Genomic DNA, 21,313 nt, shown 5'->3' with positions numbered 1-21,313 from the left:
TCTACAACACTCTTCCTCCACATCTCTATGTTGCACCCATCGGGGTCCTCCCCAATGGATTCAGTTATACTATGTTGTATTCCGGTGTAGACTTGCAAAATTGCAAACAAATCCGGCCGTCACTCGCTTTTACTCCCGGATGTAAGATATTAAGGGCACAAGTGCGTAGATGGAAAAGAAGGAATAAGATGACATCCTGCCGTTCTTGAAGTAGCTCCTAAAACAGTCTCGAGATGTACCAGCTCGTTTCTAGTCACTATCAAAACGAAGTTTTGGACATAACTATTCAACGCATCTGATTCTGTCGAACGTTCTAAATTCTTTGGATCAAAATATTTTATCATTGAGTCAGTCAACAATCGAAAGAAGTTGACAATGTTAAAAATATATACGGAGTTCCAAAGAATCATATAACCACATAAAAAAATAATATAAATAGCACTAAAGGAAAGTACAATTCACGCAGGTTGGTAACATTACATTAACACCTATATAATAATTAAATTTAACAAGTAATGTAACTAAAATGATTTTGTTTTTCTTTAGAAGATTCATATATCTTCGGGAAGGATGTCAGCTGCCAGACGTTTGGTGTACGCCGTCGAGGTTGGGCTAGGTAAGTATGTACAGTATATTAGTATTTTAGATTAGCTCCGTAGGTTAGGTTAGATAGAGTTATGGTAAAATCTCATTAATAAGCTGTAAAGGTAAGTATTTAATAAGCTAGATAGTAGGTTAGATATAAATGTAGCGTATTCCTTTTATATCTTTCTCTTCATGTTTATATATCATAATTAACTATATTATACTCTCACTTCATAAATATAATACGTACCTTCCCTTTAATGCTTCCTTTACTTATTGGAATGGTTACTTGTTTACGTATTCATGTATTTATTTACTTATTTATTTATTTATATAAAATCAGTTAATTTAATTTCTAACTTTTCAGATATTCTCTTTCATTTTTATATCTTTATTTATATATTTGTTTCTTTTCTCTTGTAGATCAGATCTCTTGCTGAATAATGGTATTCATGGACGGGACCAGAGAGCTTGGTGATCTACATCTTTGAATTCATTTAAAGTCAATAGTAAACAAACATCAACAAAATTAAAACAATAAATATAAAAATAAAATTAACGTCGAAGGAACTTAATTATGAGCTCAATATGGTCAGTAAGTGTAATGAAGCACTGAACGTGTTGCACTGGAAATGGTTCATTATACCTACATCACCAATGAAATCGCATCCGATGAAAGCTCCTTCTAAAACTCACAAAAGTTATGCTGAAGAAAATCCGGGATATGGAGGCCTATGATACTCTATAACCACAGTGTGTTATGTCCAAACATTGCATATAGTCCAATCAATAATGAATTGCACACTCCATCACTAATTGAAGACGAAAACTGTCCGCAAAACTAGCGTCCATGCTGCTATTTGCTGTGACAATGAACGAAGCGATCGATGTAACTTTATGCGTCAATACAAAGAAAATTTCTAGAAGTGGTTTACAATTGTGCTGGTTAGGATCTACTACTAAGGAGGGAAGCTCAAGATTCATAAGATCGAGAAAACTGTCAAAATCAGTCCTGCTTGTTACCAAGAAAAAGTCCTATCCCCAATTTACACATACATTGTATGATGACGACATTCATCGTGTGGAACTGCACCAGAAGAAGGTTCCAAGTCACACGTATGAACATCACCCGCTTTCTACTGACGCATGGCATTTCCAACTGGTATTTATTCTATTTCGTTCGAAGATATCTCTATTAAGAGTCTAGATGCTAGTCCCATGAATTACTGTGCTATAGCTGTATATGAATGGCACAAACGGCGTCTTTTATCATTGGATTCGCACGGTAAATGGTCTCTGGAAAGGCTGCAAGCAAGAATGGGACAATATATCCTTGTTCCTGCTGAAAGTGAAAACTGATGTCGTGCGATGGTCCATTCAAATGGCCATCACTTCGAGCATGATCGATGGTGGTGGGATGCAATATCCTAAGTAAATGTCAGCTTTAATTTGTTCGAACGTAAGTGGATCAGCCTCTATACTTTCTCATAATGGTAAGATCCAAAAAAATAAAAAGTGTCTCAGATCTAATATTTAGAGCTGTATCAAAATTATAATTAGTCAAGTTATCGAGTGTGATATCTGCGTAAATGTAAAGAAAGTTAAAATTTAATATTTCCTTGCAAGTCATAAATCTAATAGTAAACAATATGTGAACTTCTATTTAAAAAGAACACGATAAAGACATTTAAATATTAATAAATAATTATTGAAATACTATCTTGTATACTAAAGTAACCTATATTGATTGATTGAACTCCCTTTCCAAACCGAGATTATACTCGTATAAGACGGAAGCTACTGCTTTAACTGAGATTCGAGCCACTACTCACGTCATTATGCGTGACAAGCACTACCCCTTACTATCACAACCACCATCGGAAAACGAATTCAAGACAAAAGCCACTTCGTTACGAAGGGACACGTAAATTATCTTTAACATAAGAATCATAAATCTACATATTTAAGACATCATAATCAGACATAATTTGATTCTCAATAAAAAGACCTACTATTCTAATTATCCGTGGCGATTCATCCGGTGATTTCGTCCACCACATTATACCAAAAATGAAATCAACATCCAGAATTGAAATATCCCAATTCACCAGTCCACAATAAGTTCAAGGTCCACTAAAATGCTTCTCATCGTCTTTTAGAGCATGAGAGTTATTCTTCTGTTGGAGTCCTATAAAGAAGAAACTGTCAATACAGAGCATTACTGCGAAACAAACGCGTTTGAACGCTGCAATCAAGTGAAAGAGATCTGGCATGCTCACATCAGGTATTATTATCCTTGAGGATAACGCCAGACCGCAGCAGCCAGAGAAATAATGGAGCGTACGCATAACCTTAATTAGGAACTCATTGAATATCCTCTTTATGGTCCAGATCTTTCATTGTATTGTATTGTGGCTTTCACTTATTCCTTGCCTTAAGCGTATTCTTCAAAAATGCAAAGTTCTAGAATAGCTACACGGCCGATGAGCATTATTAGTACAGGGAAACTTACTTATTGGACTACACTCTCAATATATTGTATATAGAGTGTGTTAACGAACTTGACTGACAGCTGTAAGAGTTGATTTCTCATATCAAAATAAGAAAAAAAGTTAATATTAACCTGTGGGGAAAGTGCATAATTTCAAAGCTAGAGTCGTCCAAAAACATGAAAAAGATACACTGCAACATGTTATTTCAAAAACGAGGAACTCTGAATTGCCGGTTCATATCAGCGTAAAGGAAGTCGCACATATCCATAGGAAAAAAAATTTTCATCAATCTCTAATGACTGAGACAGGGTTTCCCTAGAGTGCATAAAAAATTCATAGATATGCTCGGTCTTAAAAGTGGGTCCAACATAGGAAAAAAGTAAGCCTTAACAGCAGTGATGGAATGCATCGGCGGGAAGTCGGAAGAGTTAGGGACCACCAGCTTCACGATTCTTCATGTTCGGACTAACGGTATTGTGATGTATTGTTTTGAACAGCCCTAGCTCCCAAACTATGTACTTTCCCCCTACACACCTATTTGAACTTTTTTGTGAGGGATCACCTCGTACAGTTTGCTTGTCTAGTTCATTAACATCTTGTATTTACAAGTAACCAAAAAAAGTTCATGCCGTTTTAGAGAAGTAATAAACAGAGGAATACAGTGGATAGTACATACCTTTAGGTTTCGAAGTAATATCTATCAGCATCCAACACCTTTTGCCAACGTTCCTCTAGCTGCACAATACCTTGGTGATAAAACTAGGTGGTCGTGGATGCAAAGAAGTCCGTGAGTGCGTTTCACAGGTCTCCCTCATTTGTGAAGGATCTCCCATGGAAGTGGTTATTTAGGAAATGAAATAGGGGGTAATCGATTTGCGCAGGTGAACATAGTGCATGGCACAGTGTCTCCCACCCAAGTTGCTGAAGGATCTCACAGGTACTCTTTGTCATATGACTTGACATTGTCATAACAATTGTCATTGACTTGTCATTGTCGTGCAGGAACAACACACCCTTGTGATTTACCAATGCTGGCTCCTTTCGATGCAATGCACGGTGCACCCTTTGCAACTGCTGAGAGTAGAGATCAGCAGTGAAGGTCTGACTAAGTGGAAGAAACTCGTAATGCACCACTTGCCGACAATTCCGCCATACAGAGAGCATAATCTTTTGAGAGTGCAAAGGTAGTCTTGAGGTGTGAGAAAAAGGGTCACGTGGCGACAACCAGTGTTTGGTACGCTTGGGAGTGTCATAGAGGACCCACTTTTCGTTATCAGTGAGCAAGCGATCAAAAATGGGTGTGTTCAGGTACCGAGTGAGCAAGGACAAACAGGTTGTTACTCGTTGCTCCTTGTTAGCTGCCAACAATGTATGGGTAACCATTTGCTTAACTTGTGTAACTTCACTATCACATGTAAGTGCAATCTGACTGTTTTAGCGGAAACATGGAACCTGTCTGTAAGTTCATCACACGTTAGATTACTATCCTCCTCGATGGCTGCCTTCAGGGCCTCGTCATCCAACATGTGGTTGTCTACTGCGAGGTTCATCCTTAAGGCTCACGTCGTTCGAACGGAATTTCTGGAGCGAATGCCTGGCGGTGCATTCGTTCACGTTATTCTCCCCTAATGCCTGGCATGTACGGCAACTTGAAACAGCTGATAGACCCACTTTAAAATCATACAAAAAACATACGCAAAGCTGCTGCTTCGATACTTCGATTTCTCTCCGACATTGGACGAGCTATGACTGCTGTATGTGCGCAGCGTACCTATATTACTGAAGGTCAATGGTCAGACTCTCTCTCGATCGTTTGACAGAAACATGCCTAATTTTGTTTCCTCTTTGTAAACTCATGATTAATGGGACGTCAAAAACAGCAAAACTTTTTTCGTTACCTTGTATACATATAGAGGTAAGAGTTTCAAAATTTATGTCAAAAGTAGAGTATCCTGTGAATCATTACCATTATTCTTTCATTGAAATGTGTATCCTAAAGATGAAGAGGGTTCAAATATTACTCATACACCTATTCTCTGGTGCGAAGAACGGGTACTTTAACTAGTACATACATACATACATACATACATACATAGAAATATTTGAACCCCCTTCATCTTTAGGATACACATTTCAATGAAAGAATAATGGTAATAATTCATAGGATACTCTACATTTGACATAAATTTTGAAGCTCCTAGCTTTATAGAATACAAACTTTAGTCGAAGTGACATTATAAAAACTCACATTGGCGTAGATACTATGTTCCAAAAAGTTATTTCAAACGTGTCAGTCATTTTTCCGACTCCAAAAACTATAGATTTGACACTATTTTTGGTCAGTTTGGGTCTTTTATTTTTCACTGTTTCTCACCTACTGTGCCGATGGGGCTCAAACCGCTTCGGAAGTGTCGGTATTCGAAGCGATTCTGAAAACTATGAATTCGACACTAATGTGTTATTTTCGATAATTTTTACACGTTGTTCTCTTCCGATCCACTCAGAGGATGCTAGGGTTGTTTTAACCATACTGGGAGCTGAACTTGGACTTAACGGCATCGAGAGTGTCAGTATTCGTATCAGACTCTCATTTATTTAGCAAAAAATTATTAATAAGTGAACAGTGTAATTTCTCAAAAGCTGCAACACTGCTTCTTGTCACATCCAGATTCATGCACCCTGTATATATATAGAAAATTACTTTCAGAAATCACTACATTAATTAATTGTATATTTAGAGTGGCTACATATCAAAGAACAATATCAGTCACGTTCTGTCAAGTCACGTAACAGAAATTCTTAATATATAATTTATAAATGTAGTGATATTCGAAAACTTTTCTATCAAGTCAGTAACACCATATCTAAGATTATTATTATTATTATTACTACTACTTACAAAGAACGACTAAGTTAACAGTCATCTAGATATTTTAATGTTTGATATCATGTTAAACAGTTTTAAGTATTTAACAGAAAACCATTTAAAGTATGCACGCGACTGCTGTCACACAAATTTAATTAGGTTATACCAGTTTTTTTTTTTTTGGGGGGGGGGGGGTACGCGTATCCTTAAATTTTGTGGACAGACTCCTCCATATATTTCCGATTGTGGTATTTGCAGATTTACATGCTAAGTACAGAGTAAATCATGCACAGGATTTGTTAGTTCCTCATACTTTTATTGAAATCATAGTGATCATTTTGTAATTGGTTATGAACCTTTGTACATATTATTTACAAGCACAAAGGTTAAATTAGCTGTAAAGTTAAGCTGATCGTACTACTAAACTATATATCAGAAAAAAAGAAAGCACTGGGTTATATTCATCTTTTGTTTTGTTGTAAAACTTACGCACACGCAACAAAATTCACGTGAAAGCAATAACTTTAACCATCATATCTCTGACGTCACTTCGCAATCTCGTCTACACAAACACATCAAAAATATAGTACATGTTTCATTGTGCAGATATGAACGAAAGTTTTGAAAGAGGCGAAGTATCTACGTCTTCCTTCAAATTCTATTTAAGATAAGGATATAGAAGTTCTATAAAAAGAGAGTGCTCTTATTTCTAATATCGCTTCTTATTTTATAAAATAATCTTGCAGAAAAGCGAGAAAGTATTCCTAGTATTCTTGCTGTAAAGAATTGAGAGCTTCCAATTGTATTTTAAGAGCATTAATACCTTCGAGAAAATAAACACACTAAAGGGTTCATTCTTAAGTTATTTTTTTCTGATAATCCAACAATGAGCATTTCGTACAAAGTGTTACATTAGGGACATTGTATATTCCAAGTTATCAGATGAAAATATATCTCTAATTCATTACCTTACATAATTTTTAACAAATTTTGCAAGAAATTGTGTTAAAATTCCATAAACATTATTCAAAACATATTTAAAAGTTTGGAGTAAATAATGTTCGTCTGCAGGTTAATTTTCTCATCATCTTACAGAAAACTAAACACAAAAGGGACCATTCTTAAGATGGAACTCAATGTCCATTATATATGTATATACTTATTGTAATGGTTTGTAGAAAATGTTCCTTGCTTTATTGTTATCAATACAAAATATAATTCATCTTCATATTAAAACTTAACCCTCTACTGCCAAAATTCTCCCCAAACTACTTACGATATTCATAGTAGGTATTCTGACATTATTAGCAGTTTACTTGTTGGAAACTAAGCTTCCATGGACCACGGTCTTGAGCTAACCTCTTTGTCTTCATGTGCAGTTTTTGTTTTAATACCATTCATCAACTGTAGCCATCTTCGTCCCTTCCATTTTTTTCCTTCTACTGTACCTACTTTCCGACCGCCAATGTCTTAACTATTTTGTGTTATCTTTAGATACATCTAAAATTCTTTTTTTTCGCCCCTATTATTTGTAACACTTCATATTTATTTTCCGTTCGATGCAACTAATGCTTTCCGTTCTTTTCCATACTTCACTTTTCGGAAGCCTTTTTTCAATCATTCTGCGTTGCACCATACAATACCATACTCCAATGGAATATCTGCTGGTTCTTCATTGTTCATACTATATTAGTGGAATGTAAAAATTGGCAAAACGATATGAATTTATTTTAAGGGGAAACCTCTTCATTCGTAAGATCTCATTCATCGTTAAAATTGAAAATGTATTTTGAAGTTACGGATTTTGAGGGAAAATTTTAAAATTAATACAACTACTTTTCATTTTGCGAAAACTTTTATTATTGAGTGCATTGAACTGTTATTCGTAAAAAGAATACTGTTCTTGACAAATACTTTTGTCGTTTTTCAGTGAATTACTAACAAGTAACAACAATAACAACATAGTGCTACAAAATAATTTAGTTTAACTAACAATAAGCTTGCAATTATTTAACAAAGTTATACATTTTTTTCACAATTGTTTTATTTGAATAATATTATTATGTTAGGAAAAGCGAACATTTTGACAAAATAATTTGCATGAAATCCAGATGTCAGAATTATAAATTCTAATTAAGTTAATCAAAATATACAGAGAGAGTCACAAGTAATAGGACAATTGTCTGTCGTATTTCAAATAGTACACATGTTGCATTTTCTCATACATGTCAAATTACTTAAGTTTGTGTCCGAAAGGTTGTATATACATTTAAGAACACATATAATTTTTTCTTAAATTTAGAAATGAGCGAGATGCAAAATAATTCTTTACATTGTTTTTGAAACATATCATTACCAGAAGTTTTCAGAGAAATCTATACCTAAAGTTCCAAAATGTCACATCAAGAGACCTACGAATGTTAAATTTCGTACACTAACCCATCCATCAAAATTGTCATCCAACCTGATTAGGGGTGTATTAGTGAAACACGCTAAAAAACACTTCACGTTGAAATCACACATCAATAACTTGCCAATCGGGAATTAAGTAAGCACAAAATAATTTTCCATTATAACCACGTTATTACTCTCTAAGGTCCTGTTATTTCTGTCTCACTCTGTGTTTAGGAATCTATGATTATACACAATCAAGAACAAGCTGTTCATTTTTTTCTAATTTTCGATTATAGTATTGAGTTTGTATATTACTCTAGTAATTCCTAAATATATCTCATCAAATTATTTTTTTAACAGAATTATTACTACTTATTGAGCTCATTGATCAATACTTTTTCTTCTCTTTTTGAATATTATATTATATATATATTTGTCATGGCTATTGTCTCATTTCAAAACAATTATTATTTTCTTTGTAGCACGAAAGACTTAAATTGAAATCTCTTATTTTTTTCCTTCTTCTTTCTTAGAAATTTACAATACAAATAACATTTTTCTTGATTATCTTAACCTTCATTACTGGTAAGGATATTCCCTCTTCTCTGCAAATCATTATCTTTTAATTTAGGAAATATAACCTTATGATAGCTAAAGACTATTAGAAAGATACATTAATATTTGCAACAGAATAATAAAATATAGGATCTAAAACATTTGTTTAACAAATATTTCGTGTCTGAGAAAAGGGGCAACATTTCACTGTTTTTCAGTGTACTAACGCCTCTTAATACTTCCGTGGTTCCACAACAAGTGTTCTTCGTTAATAGTTTCATGTCAAAAAAAAAATATTTAGTTTAAAGGATTTAAGTTACATTTTAAAATAATTTGTACTCCTCAAAATACTAAGTGTGTATGGCAATCATTTAATATCATAAGTGATTGTAGTTGTAAACATCTGGACACAACAAAGTTGGAACAATAAACCGATTTATACATCCAAGTATAAAAATATATTCGTAACTTTAAATAAAGCTCTTTTTTTTTAAAAAAAAATGACATCTATATTTGTTGTTAGTTAGTTAAAAACTGTTAGTATGTATTTTTACATTTTTTTCTTATATCAAGAGCTAGGCTACTTATACCAGGATATGCAGTATATAATATGGTTTCATATCACATTCATACGAGAAATCTCATAGAACATTTTCAAATTATTTGGAAATGTTTAAAAAAACATATATAGCACTCTCCTTGGTTCTTGTTTTTATTCTAATTAAATACTGTTAAAAAGTACACTGATATTAACTTAAATAATGTACACTATACAATTATTATTTCTATACATCACACACATACAGAGCATGAAATCAGACTTTTTCTAAAATCAGAATTTAAAAATTTAATAACTATTTGTGAATAATTTGCAAGGACTATGAAGTTTCTAGTAACTCGACTGAGTATTGGTACTGCGAAACCATTTTTTATGGTAGCTGTAAAGTAATTTATAAGCTGTATACTACATGCTTTATATGGAAACTTAACAATAGTACCATTATATTGGATTGCTCATATTCCGCTGTATAAATACAAAAACATCGTAAAATGTAATTTGCCTTGTAGCTGCTTAGATTTCTTTTGTCCTGTATATTTCTTACATATAGAAGTTGTTAAAATTCATAATGTACAACAGAGATGAACAAGCGTATATAATTTTCTTTATATCAACAATAACTTACGTTGTTTTTAGAGTGGTCTTATTTTGATGCCTGTAAATTTATATGAAAAACATGTAATATTCATATTTGTGAAATTCAAATTCTGCTATGGTTCAAAGAAAACCGTGTAAAACTACAGTTAATCTTCAACTCGTTCACAGATTCCTTTTTCAGTTTCTCCAAATTGACATGTATGATATTTGGTGTTTCAAGGGCTAACGGTAAGGTAGTTTTCCCATCATTTTAATAAATTATTCAAATACAAATGAAAATAATTATCAAATATCTTTTCTAAACCAAATGTAACCTGATTAATGAAAATTATATTTTAACAATAAGTTCAGGATTGTTGGTACTTGGGAATTCCTTAAACATTTCGAATGTAAGCATAAATTTATAATTAAACCTGCACCTATAACACTTACTTTCTTTATCATAAAAAACTACAATAGGCTCCGTGAGACCTTAAATATTAAAATAAAAACTGCTATTTATTTAATCAATATACTGTACTTGTATATAAATATCTCTAATATTTTAATATTTTGGAAGAAATTATATTTCTAATAATATTGTCATAAATAATAAACGTGTTAAAAAAAAGAAACATTATTTTAGGCTCCACAGACTCAAGTGCATACATGTAGTGTTCGAATTGGTGTTTATTACTAACAAAAATGAAATACCTTTGGTTTAGAAATATACTATATGTCTATTTGCATTCAGATTTGAACAACTTACAAAAATAGCCACTTAACCACCTTATTTAAGGCCTTATTATCTGTCCATCACTCTAAAACAAAACTATTATTTGAACTATCTATGAAAACAGAACAAAAAATCAGAATCGTGAAGTTTTTCCATTTGCATTGTATATGCAAGCTAGGAATATTTTCATAAATCAAATACTTTTTTTCGCTGTTAAGAATTAGGATTTCTATTCATATATAATAGTTCCATTCCATCAAAAATAAATAGATAGTTCCTGTCAAACGGAGAAGTAAAACTTTAATCTTCACTCAATTCATTCAAACTCTCATATTTATTTCTACTGTACATTTATGATGGAAAAAATGAACTAATGCCCTCGCTCATAAGCTGATTTCCAAATATCCACCAAACAAACTGAAGAATGAAACCGATAGAACATTGTAAGTGGAAGGGTCATATGGCTTAACATTGTCCACAAGACTTCTCCGTAGAAGGTGTATCTATCATCTCGCATTTTATGGGATTTAATCTCAAAGGTTTCCGTTATCCACATCGCTACATTGCATACGATGAGGAAGGTTATGAGTTCACGTCCAGGCTTCTCGTAACGTAGTGCATGAGTATTACTGCACCTTCTAAGACCATCAATGATGAATGGCGTTTGTAAAAGTACTTGTATAACCTGAAAAGACAGAAGGGGAATAGGTGAAAAAAAAACAAATATATATCTATATATCTATATCTATATAACTATATCTATCTATCTATCTATCTATCTATCTATCTATACAGTATATATGAGAGAAAGTATACGAGAGAGCATACAAAAACAACACCAAGAGAGCTTATGAAATGAATCCTTACACGAAAACATGAAAATATAGACCAAGAATGCATACCGTAAATGGATCCTTTTGAAAATTGGTAAGGAACGATATGAAAAATGTTAAATTACTCGAGAATTAAAAGAACATTGTAATTACTTTTAGCCTAGATTTCGTCAATGTGTCAGAAGATATGGAATACGTGCCAGTTTTCAGTTCCTGGTCTATCATTCTTCGTTTCTAGAAGATCTCATCCATGTTTCAAGACTAACTATCTCCTCCCCTGTTCCACATCCACTTGTTCATTAATAGAATCTAGGCTCAAAAAAAATTACGATGTTTTCTTTGCTCGATCTTCATCTGAATGTTGTTCTGAAGTTAAGATACTTTTCATATTGTTCCGATCAATATTCAATATGCTATAACTCCGAAAGGATGCAATTGTACACTAGGATAGAACGAAAAAAAAATTCTAATAGTGCGGAAAAGTTGTCCTCTGATGTTAAAAAGAAATACAATGTTTTGGTGTAATCAAAGCATGCTGTAAGGTGCCACAAGTACGATAAAGTTTCATAAACTTGACGTTTCTTGCTCTATTTCAGCCTCCTTCCATCCTCCTTTTATTTGCACTATAAAAACTTTGTACTTGTTATGTATTTTTATTGATAAAACAAACCGGGGAGGGGAGAGTTTACATTTATGGTAAGTTAAAAAAATCATAAGCCAAAAATATGTAAAAAAAAAAAAATAATAATAATAATAATAATAAAATAAAACGAAAACTGACTGCATACTAAGACAGAATGATTACTTCGTTATTCCTCCCCTCAATAAAGTTTGTCTCTTATAGTGCAAATAAAAGGAGAGTGAAGGAGGCTGAAATAGAGCATGAAAAAACGTCAAATTTATGAAATTTTATCGTACTTGCAGCACGTCAAAGCATGTTCCGATTACCGTAAAATCTTATTTTTGCCTTTTTCACATCAAAATGCAACTTTTCTGCGTTATAAAAAATATTTGGGATTTTTCGTTACAGTCTGTTGTGCATCCACGTTGGTCTATAATTATTTTCACGTTTTCGCATGAGAATTCTTTTGATAAAGTTCTTTGGTGTCGTTTCTGGACATCTTGTAGATAATAATAAAGCTTAATAAACAGTAATTAAATCTGAGTGCGTATTCATAAGAGCATCTCTAAACCTACTGAAACAAACGAATTTTGACTCAAGTTGCAGGTTATATATTTGCTTGGTAACATATTACAAGATTATTAGTGATATTAAAACATCATCGTAATATTCGCTTTTCTTCACGGACAGTTCCAAATAACAGAACAAAATTGTTCCCTTATTTCCAGCTTAAAGTAATTGAAAATATACCATGTTAAACATTATATCTGGACATTCATAGTTTCAATCCACAGCTAAAGCTTTGATTGAAGGAATTCTTACAATATAATAACAGTAATTTCTACCTAAAACTCATTTAGTCGTTTTCTTAAACTTGTACCGACATCTTGTTAAAAATAAATCCTGATTCAAAATAACCTCCATAATAAAAGAATAAAATTCATAAGCGCCACACAATTTTGCAATTTTCTTAAGCGTTACACCTTTTTTTACCCCACCGCAACAGGTCCGCAATGGGAAGTACCAAGAAGCAGAGACGCTCTAAATATTTTGGTGCCTATAACAATTTGTACAACGTTCAGCGAAAATATCTATCATACATAGATGGTGCTTCCTTCCCCCTCCCTTCTTCCAGTTAAGGTGTGGGGTACAGACCTCCATCACAACAAAATTTTAACTGTCATAATCCTAAATCTTTACGTTATGACGTTTACTGTTCATCAGCATTTATTAGGCGTGAATATCCTTTCAAGCCTATTTTCAAGCAATTGAACAGTTACAAAATCGAAATCAAGATATAAAATTTCTGAATATTTCTTCGTGAAAAGTCTAGGCAATTTGAGACTACTTGAAATTTCCTTTATAGTACATTATCTGACATTAAAATAACACGTATTAAAATAACACTTAAAATATCACTGAAGATATTTAAATCACTAACGAACTATTACTTCAAACAATCTCTGAATTCTCGTATCGAAATCGAGACCTGCTCGAAATAGAGGACCTGCTGGCGAATTATACTATTATTATAGCAATCTACACATCTGTTCTATCTTTTCTAAGTCATTAATGAAAACTATCTTAGTATGAAATATTTTGTACTTTCTAAACAACTAACAAGACAATGCTCTTATAGCTTTTATGTCAGATTTTGATTTATTCGGGTCCACTTTCCATGACATAATATAAAATTGATTATAACAGCAGTCACAGTGAAATAGGCTGCGGTATTTAAACACTTATCAATTGACAAAAGTGAATTTAATTATGGACAAAACAGAGTGAAACATCGACTATCCAAATCTAATCGGAATAATTTAAGTAATACGGAAATCCACAGGAAAATACAATATTATACTATAATTTTCCCCAGCTCGCGCCAAGTGGGCTTTGTGGTAGACAAACAACGTATGTGTGGGTTATCCCGGAATGTTCCCGTTTTTCTCCCTGTTTCTTCAATCCAACATTTCACTCATTCTCATCATCACCGTCTCCTTAAATTTATACGGCATAAACGTGGGAAGAATAACTGGAAAATATCATTTCGCATATTATAATTTACAAAACTCTAGCATTCGTAATTAACTTACACAATAAAATTAGGCCTGTATGTTATTGCACAACACCTCCCATATTTTTTTATACCAAGGTATAATACTTGAAAAGAATTTCAATTACTGTCGGCAGTCTACAAGGTAGTAATTACTATATTTCTAAAAGTGCGAAAACACAACTAACATTTACTAAAATTCAATTCCCAGGTTCCACAAACATGAAGCCTGCTTGAACAAATAGGCATGATGATGATGTTAAAAAAGCAGTTTCTACTGAGATGATGATATTATTGGCTAACTGCAAATTCATTTAAGTGGAAGAACAGATAGGAAAATATTTGAATAAAAGAAGAGAAAGTATAGAATATCTGCGAATTATTTTGTTTAGAAAATATATATTGCCTCATTTGGTTTTCTTCTGTTTGTTTTTCTAATAAACTTTCAAAAATACAGAGTATAAAACCAAATGTGGTTTAAGAAAGTTGAACCAATACTAGATTATAACGTGCAAATTATCAAATTAGTGTAAAAAAAATATTATCATTACCTATTAAAAAGTAAATATAAATTCTTTTCAATTAATTCAAGCTGGAAAGCACCAGCTTCAGTAATTTTCTTGTGTTACTTGTACTAAAGTGTTCATTAAACTTGTTTACTTTCCTCCTCCTTTTACTAGATTACAAACCGAATACATAATAATTAAAACACTTAGTTTACATTCTGTAATTATGTTTTGTAAGCTAAAAGAGATGAAAGAGGAATGCAATTGAATGAAGATGAGAGAGCAAATAAAATAAGGAGAATGAGACAAAATGCAAGAAAAGTAAAAGAACAAATGAACATGATGTTTTCTGCCACAAACTGCAATTACTTTTTTTTTTTTTTTTTTTTTTTTTTTTTTTTTTTTAAGAGGGAGGACTTAACCACTGAGTCTCGGTACTTTCGATAGTTACTTAATAGTAAAGTACAATAAATTCTATATATCGTCAAGGTTTTTGCGAGGAAAAGGAGAACTACTGTGTAGCTTTCCTGCTTTGGTACTTCAAGTTAAACCGCGAGTTTACGCATTTTAACACAAATATTAGCGTGGTATTTTATTACTCTCACAATAGTTGGCGGATAATATTGTGTCCCCACCAGGGATGGATCTCCTAACGTTTTACATGATGATACTGTATTAACAAACCAGACGCACAAATTAGACTTACGTATACCTTACAGTTCTTACACTACAATTAACTTCTTATAGACGTATAAATAATGCTTTACATACCCATAACCTTAAATCTTTAACTATCTACCTTCTACATTCCAAACTATATCGAAAGTATTAAACGATATTCAACTTGATGGGTACTGTCTCTTAATAAAGTGATAACAACTTTATGCGTACACTGTTACGTACAATTCTTAAAGGAAACGCTGTTATGTAAATTCTTCTGTTATGTGGTTTAGAAATTTAAAATTAATTTATGGGTACTCTTCTTTCAAATAATAATAAACTCGCTGTGACTTACCTGTAGCAATATCGTCACGATAGATAAATAGCTAGTCTTCTCAACAGCAGGTACTATGCTAAATATAGCGTAAAGGAAAAAGGCGGGAATACAGATGAAAAGAAGAAGGTCATCCAATTGAGATATAGGATTCTTATTTACATCCAAACGTGTTAATTGACGATATGAAAATATTACGGCAATTGTCATGAAAACCAACAACATTAATTCCGTTACAGAGTTTACAAGGAGTCCTGTGTCTGTGTATGCCTTATCTGCCATTGTGATGAAGAAGAGAATAATACTGACGACAGAGCCCACCAGGACAATCATCCCGGCGAACAATCCTTTATTAGCAGAATGGCAATCAGCATGGATTACTAGATTACTTGAGAAACCTGTTTCATAACTCATAGGCAGTGCGTGGCATTCGTGCGATGGATCATCTTGTCCTGCACAACTTCCTATATGCTGCCAAATTATGAACAAAACTCCAACTGAAATAAAAACAAATAATTGAAATGAAAAATACCAAAAAAAACTTATTAATATTCACAACAATAATTTTTTATAAAACTTTTTGGTTCTCAATATGAATAACCTTAGATGCGAATAGATTGGTTAACTTGGGAATACAAAAAGAAAATTAATCATCGATATACAGAGAAACAAGATTACGTTACTATTCGTTCATGTCTCTCATCAGATTCCTAACGTTAAACTTAGTTTATTGATAATTTGAGTACTAATGTTATTCAGACAACTTAATTCTTATATAATAATGATAAGTTATGATAATAGGATACATTTACGTATGATTTATAATTACAAGTGCTACGCACAAGTTAACTTCGGAAGTATCACCAGCTACTTGAAGGACCGTAAACAGAGAGTTGTTTTTTCAGGGGCAACTTCTAACCCCCCAACTCGTGATCTCTGCACGCACTTACCAGCTCAACCTAGTGGCCTTCTGCTTTTTGCTGACGACTGTAAGTTATACAGAGAAATATCGTGTCTCCATGACACAATTGCTCTACAAGAAGACATAAATTACCTCATAGGCTGGTGTGAAATGTGGCACTTGAAACTCAACAATAAGAAATAAGACAGTATTACTATTACTTTGAAAAAGTCTCTTGTTCTCTCCACATACCATGTCAATGATTCTCCTATCACATATTCTGCTAGTCATAATGATCTTTGAGTCATCTTTGATTGAAAACTCGCATTCTCTGACCACATCTCATTAAGTAAGAATTCAATGCGCATGTTGGGACTTCTTTATCGTTTCACTGAACTACGCACTGTTTCGTCATTAGCAACTTTTTATAAAACTTTAATAGTGCCCAAGATCGAATACTGCTCGCCCATATGGGCCATGGCAGCATCTACACATCTCTCCAGACTTGATTCTATGAATTTCTTTATCGCTATAGTCCGTTTCCGTGTTCCTGCACTTCGAATATTATCTAAGAAGAAACTCTTGCGACATCTGAGTATCCAGACTCCGGAAGTACGTAGAATTATCTCTGACCTGAAATCTTCATAAAATAGTGAATGGAGACTTAAGATCGGAAATATTACTTCAGGAACTATCCTTACGTATCCCTTCCCGCATCGCCCGAAATACCATCTTGCCCGTCCTAGGTTGGCAATTATACAGAGGTCTCTTTTTTACAGAATACCAAACTGTTATAATCAAGTAACAACTGATGTGGACATTTTTTCGAGCTACCCGGTGTTTGATAGAGCAATTAAACGAGTTTTGACGGAAGAATATTACTTTTACACTCTTTTTTTTAACACCGTTCTATGTTGTTGTTATTGTTGTCTTGCTTTTTCTTTCTTTTGTTAACATTTCCCTGTGTAAAATGGCAAAGTTATGCTGTATCTGGGAATTTGTTCAAATAAATAAATAAATAAATAAATAAGCCCAAACATATAAGCACGCAAGAGGGTAAAATGTAATAAGATCTATATTTAAGGGAATGCATGTTGTAGATTATAGAGATTGACAAATGACAAAATAGCTATAATGGCTAGGGTAAATGATAATTCACTGGTGTGATAATGACTAGAATTAAACTGACATTTTTTTTTAATTGAAATACAAATAACTTAGTTATGATATTCAACTATAGAATTGCAAAACCTATGAAGTTGAAATCACATTGTTGTCGTTACCATGGCAACCCTATATAAACTTACTACTTTCCAGCTCCGCTAAACGTCTGAAATAGCATGAAATATCGAGTCATAATTTAGTGTAAGAATCAGTGATTAAGATTTTAACATGGAAACATATGTTCTAACGCTTTTTAAGAACTGCTAAAAGAACTGGAATTAATTCGTTACATACGTGTCACTAATGAAATTATTTGATGTAAGTGGAAGACAAGTGTGCAATTTTATGTAATGGGATTTATGGATTTTCTTGATACACTTATTTCTTTGTACTAACTTGTAATCAACTTGTAGTCAATGTAGTCAACTTATAATATCTGTATTTAGACGACAAATTAATAAACATCACAGCGATTTTCAACCTATGGTTTGCGACCTACTGGTGAATCCTGAGTAAACATATGGGTTGCGAAAACCTTGTATCAGACTGAACTGTTTCATATCGTTTAATAATTTTTAAGTGTGTAAAGGACGAATATTCTGGAATTTCAGGTAAACTACTCTTCACTGGAGTGGGCGAAACAAGATAATATGCTTGGATTCATGTGGAAACAAAACTTGACTCGTTTTTAGAATCAAGAAATGAAAAGTTAAATGAAATTTTTAGTTTCACGTCTCATGATTATACCCTTTATGTGGAAGCAATGGCAGTTCCAGAGTTCTAAGAGGAAAGTCACATCAGCAATAGGAGAAAAACCAGTTTTCCCTCTTTTCTCTGCAAGGCACCCGTGGCTTTGAGGTCTCCAATGATGTTGCACTTTAATTTTTTTTTTTTTTTTTTTTTTTTTTTTTTTAATTTTGATGGGAAGCACAAATGTTACAGAAATAATAACAACGAACTGCATAATTATATATCCACTAGATGTTTTACAGAATTATTGAACTAAATTTCAAATACTTTACTGAGCATAAAGAATTCAAGCCCTCGTATGTTGTCAACGCTATTGAACTATTTCTTCAATTTGAATTTCTTAATCGACTCAGCTCATTAACATAGGAAAGCGCAATTTGAAATTGATACAAAACCTACGGATAAGAAATCGAATTTACTGAACCCACTTAAATTTTCCTTACCTTAAACATATATTACATGGCAATTGACCAAAATCCACGATAATTGTTACTTTCAAACTAGTAAAAACAATAGAAATTCATGTTTGTGTAGCCTATTTCTTTGCAAAGTTTTAAATTTTATTCTTAGATATTACGCTACTATCTACTTATCGGTAATTTATAGTTATTTGTTTGAATTACAAGTGTAACACTTACATCTTTGTCTGTGGCTTTGCAAGCATGCTTTCAATTTAAAATTTACTTCAAGAATATCATCCGTTCGTTAAACGTCCACCTTTTACCCACTTGTTCTTATGAGTCTTCGATTCTTTTTCTTTACCCAATCTTCTTTAGCATTCCTATCAAAATAATCCAATTCACTCGGCTAATCGGCAATAAACCCTGCATATACTTTCTTTTCTTCTTCTTTTTAATAAATCTTTCTCCGTTAACCCTAAGTAAACTAGTGGTGTACATCTGTTCGTTTCCCTTTTAAATCCGAATTACTACTCCTCAATTTTTCGTGAGTTCCCTCGTGGCTGTGAGGATAGCGTACGCGTATTTGACGCGAGAGAGCTGGCTACGATCCTCGGTCGAAGCGCATGTGTTTCGACTCCTCCGTCAAGCTGTGTCCACGTTTCATAGAGCCTCGCTGCTGAAAGAGACGTTAAACTCAAATCAAAGCAAAGATTCTCAATTTCTTTATTTGTTCTGTCACATGGTATATATATATATATATATATATATATATATATATATATATATATATATATATATATAGATAGATAGATAGATAGATAGATAGATAGATAGATAGATAGATAGATAGATATTTGCAGTAGAATTTTCTCTCCATGTGATATTACACTAATTGTTTTGTACTCCTTGCACTTTTTTGCATTATTTTTTTTTTCCTGACAGCCATGAGTGTGTGTAAAAATTCATTTACCCATTTTCTCATTTCACATATTTTATAGCCTATAAGAAACAGCTCTTCACATCTTTCTGCCACTTCTTTCCGGATTTTTGGTTAATTCAAAAATTATATTATCTAAAGCATTTGCTTTACCCCTCCTTATGCCCCAAAGTTAATTTGGATTTAAATCTCAGTATCATAAACAGTATTTATTTACTTACTTACTTTTCATTAGCAACATCTAGACTACGAGGTATGTTTCTACTATCACATCATATTTTGCTATATTCCTTCCATCTACCTAACACTTCTTTTGCTCATCAGCTACGTTTCCATCCATTGTCTTCTTTTTTAACTTCCATATTTGTGCTAGCTTACTTCCGACATATTTTAATTGATTTAACTTCTCAGCACATCTGTTCATATTCATCTAGTCTTTCTCATTTCTCTACCACTTCACATTCACTTGTATAATATACTGCCTTACCTTTGTCAGTTTCCCTTTGCAATTCATTATTCACCTTACTGAATATCATTTTTCGTTTCTCAGTACAACTTTGCTTCCTTACACCATTTTTTACTACTTTCTCCAACATTTTCTTCAGCAACCAATGGAATTTTAGTTTCGGTTTGACTATTACAATCAATGACCTATGTTTCTTCTTCAGTATATTATATGTGAAGCATGAAATGCTTCCACTGTTCATTGATTTCTATGGCATTTTCTTCTGAATTTAAATACCTCTTCTCAAATTTATAAGTGAATATTTTTTCTCCAAATTCCAATCTTTCAGTTCTACAATACTTTAATTATTGTATCCTACTTTTCTTTTGACTACATTTTTCAACTTAATATCAACCACGATCAACAGCAGATTGTGATATGAGAAAATGTCTGGTCCGGGAAAAATCAAAAATATCACGAAAGTTTTTCTGTATCAAGACCTAATCTGTTTGATACCGTTTTCCACATATTCCAGATTGCTGGTTTCCATTTGCTATTCTTCTCCCATAATAACATTAAAATTACCGATTATAATTAAAGACTCGCTGTAGAAAACAATGTAAGTGCCAAAAACAATAGTTACTGTAACAATAGAGAGTGTTATGCCCAAACGTCACAAAATAGAAAATATTATTGCTTAAAAACAACCCAGCATAACGAAGTGAAGCTATGTATGAAAAAATAACCAAGGCGTAAACGTATTTTAATAAAATAAAACAAGTGAAACAATTGCAAGATGGCACTTACACTGTTTTCTACAATGAGTCTTCAATTATGCATGCACTCTTTTTCTATACTTTTCTCTAATTTTTCGTAAGTTTCTTCCAATTCTTTCATTATATACGCTTTGGAAAGCAGATATATTTGTATTACTTCGAGATCTG

At 32.8% G+C, this 21,313-nt stretch overlaps 1 protein-coding gene across 3 annotated transcripts in view; it reads right to left on the bottom strand.

Moving 5' to 3' along the window:
• Positions 1 to 7,767: 7,767 nt before the first annotated feature.
• Positions 7,768 to 21,313, bottom strand: part of LOC145680782 (proton channel OtopLc-like) — a 159,797-nt gene continuing 146,251 nt past the window's right edge. For all 3 annotated transcript variants that reach the window (XM_081751784.1, XM_081751785.1, XM_081751783.1), the window contains exons 10-11: positions 15,793 to 16,268; positions 7,768 to 11,448 (exon numbers count right to left, since the gene is read on the bottom strand). In XM_081751784.1, the coding sequence (XP_081607910.1) occupies positions 11,134 to 11,448; positions 15,793 to 16,268 (791 nt within the window). In that variant the 3' untranslated portion in view covers positions 7,768 to 11,133. The remainder of the gene's footprint in view (positions 11,449 to 15,792; positions 16,269 to 21,313) is intronic.

Source organism: Thermobia domestica, chromosome 3 (genome assembly GCF_964235325.1).
Source record: "Thermobia domestica chromosome 3, izTheDome1.hap1.1, whole genome shotgun sequence".
In the NCBI taxonomy this organism is placed as follows: Eukaryota; Metazoa; Arthropoda; class Insecta; order Zygentoma; family Lepismatidae; genus Thermobia; species Thermobia domestica.
This window is presented reverse-complemented; position numbering and strand designations above follow the sequence as displayed.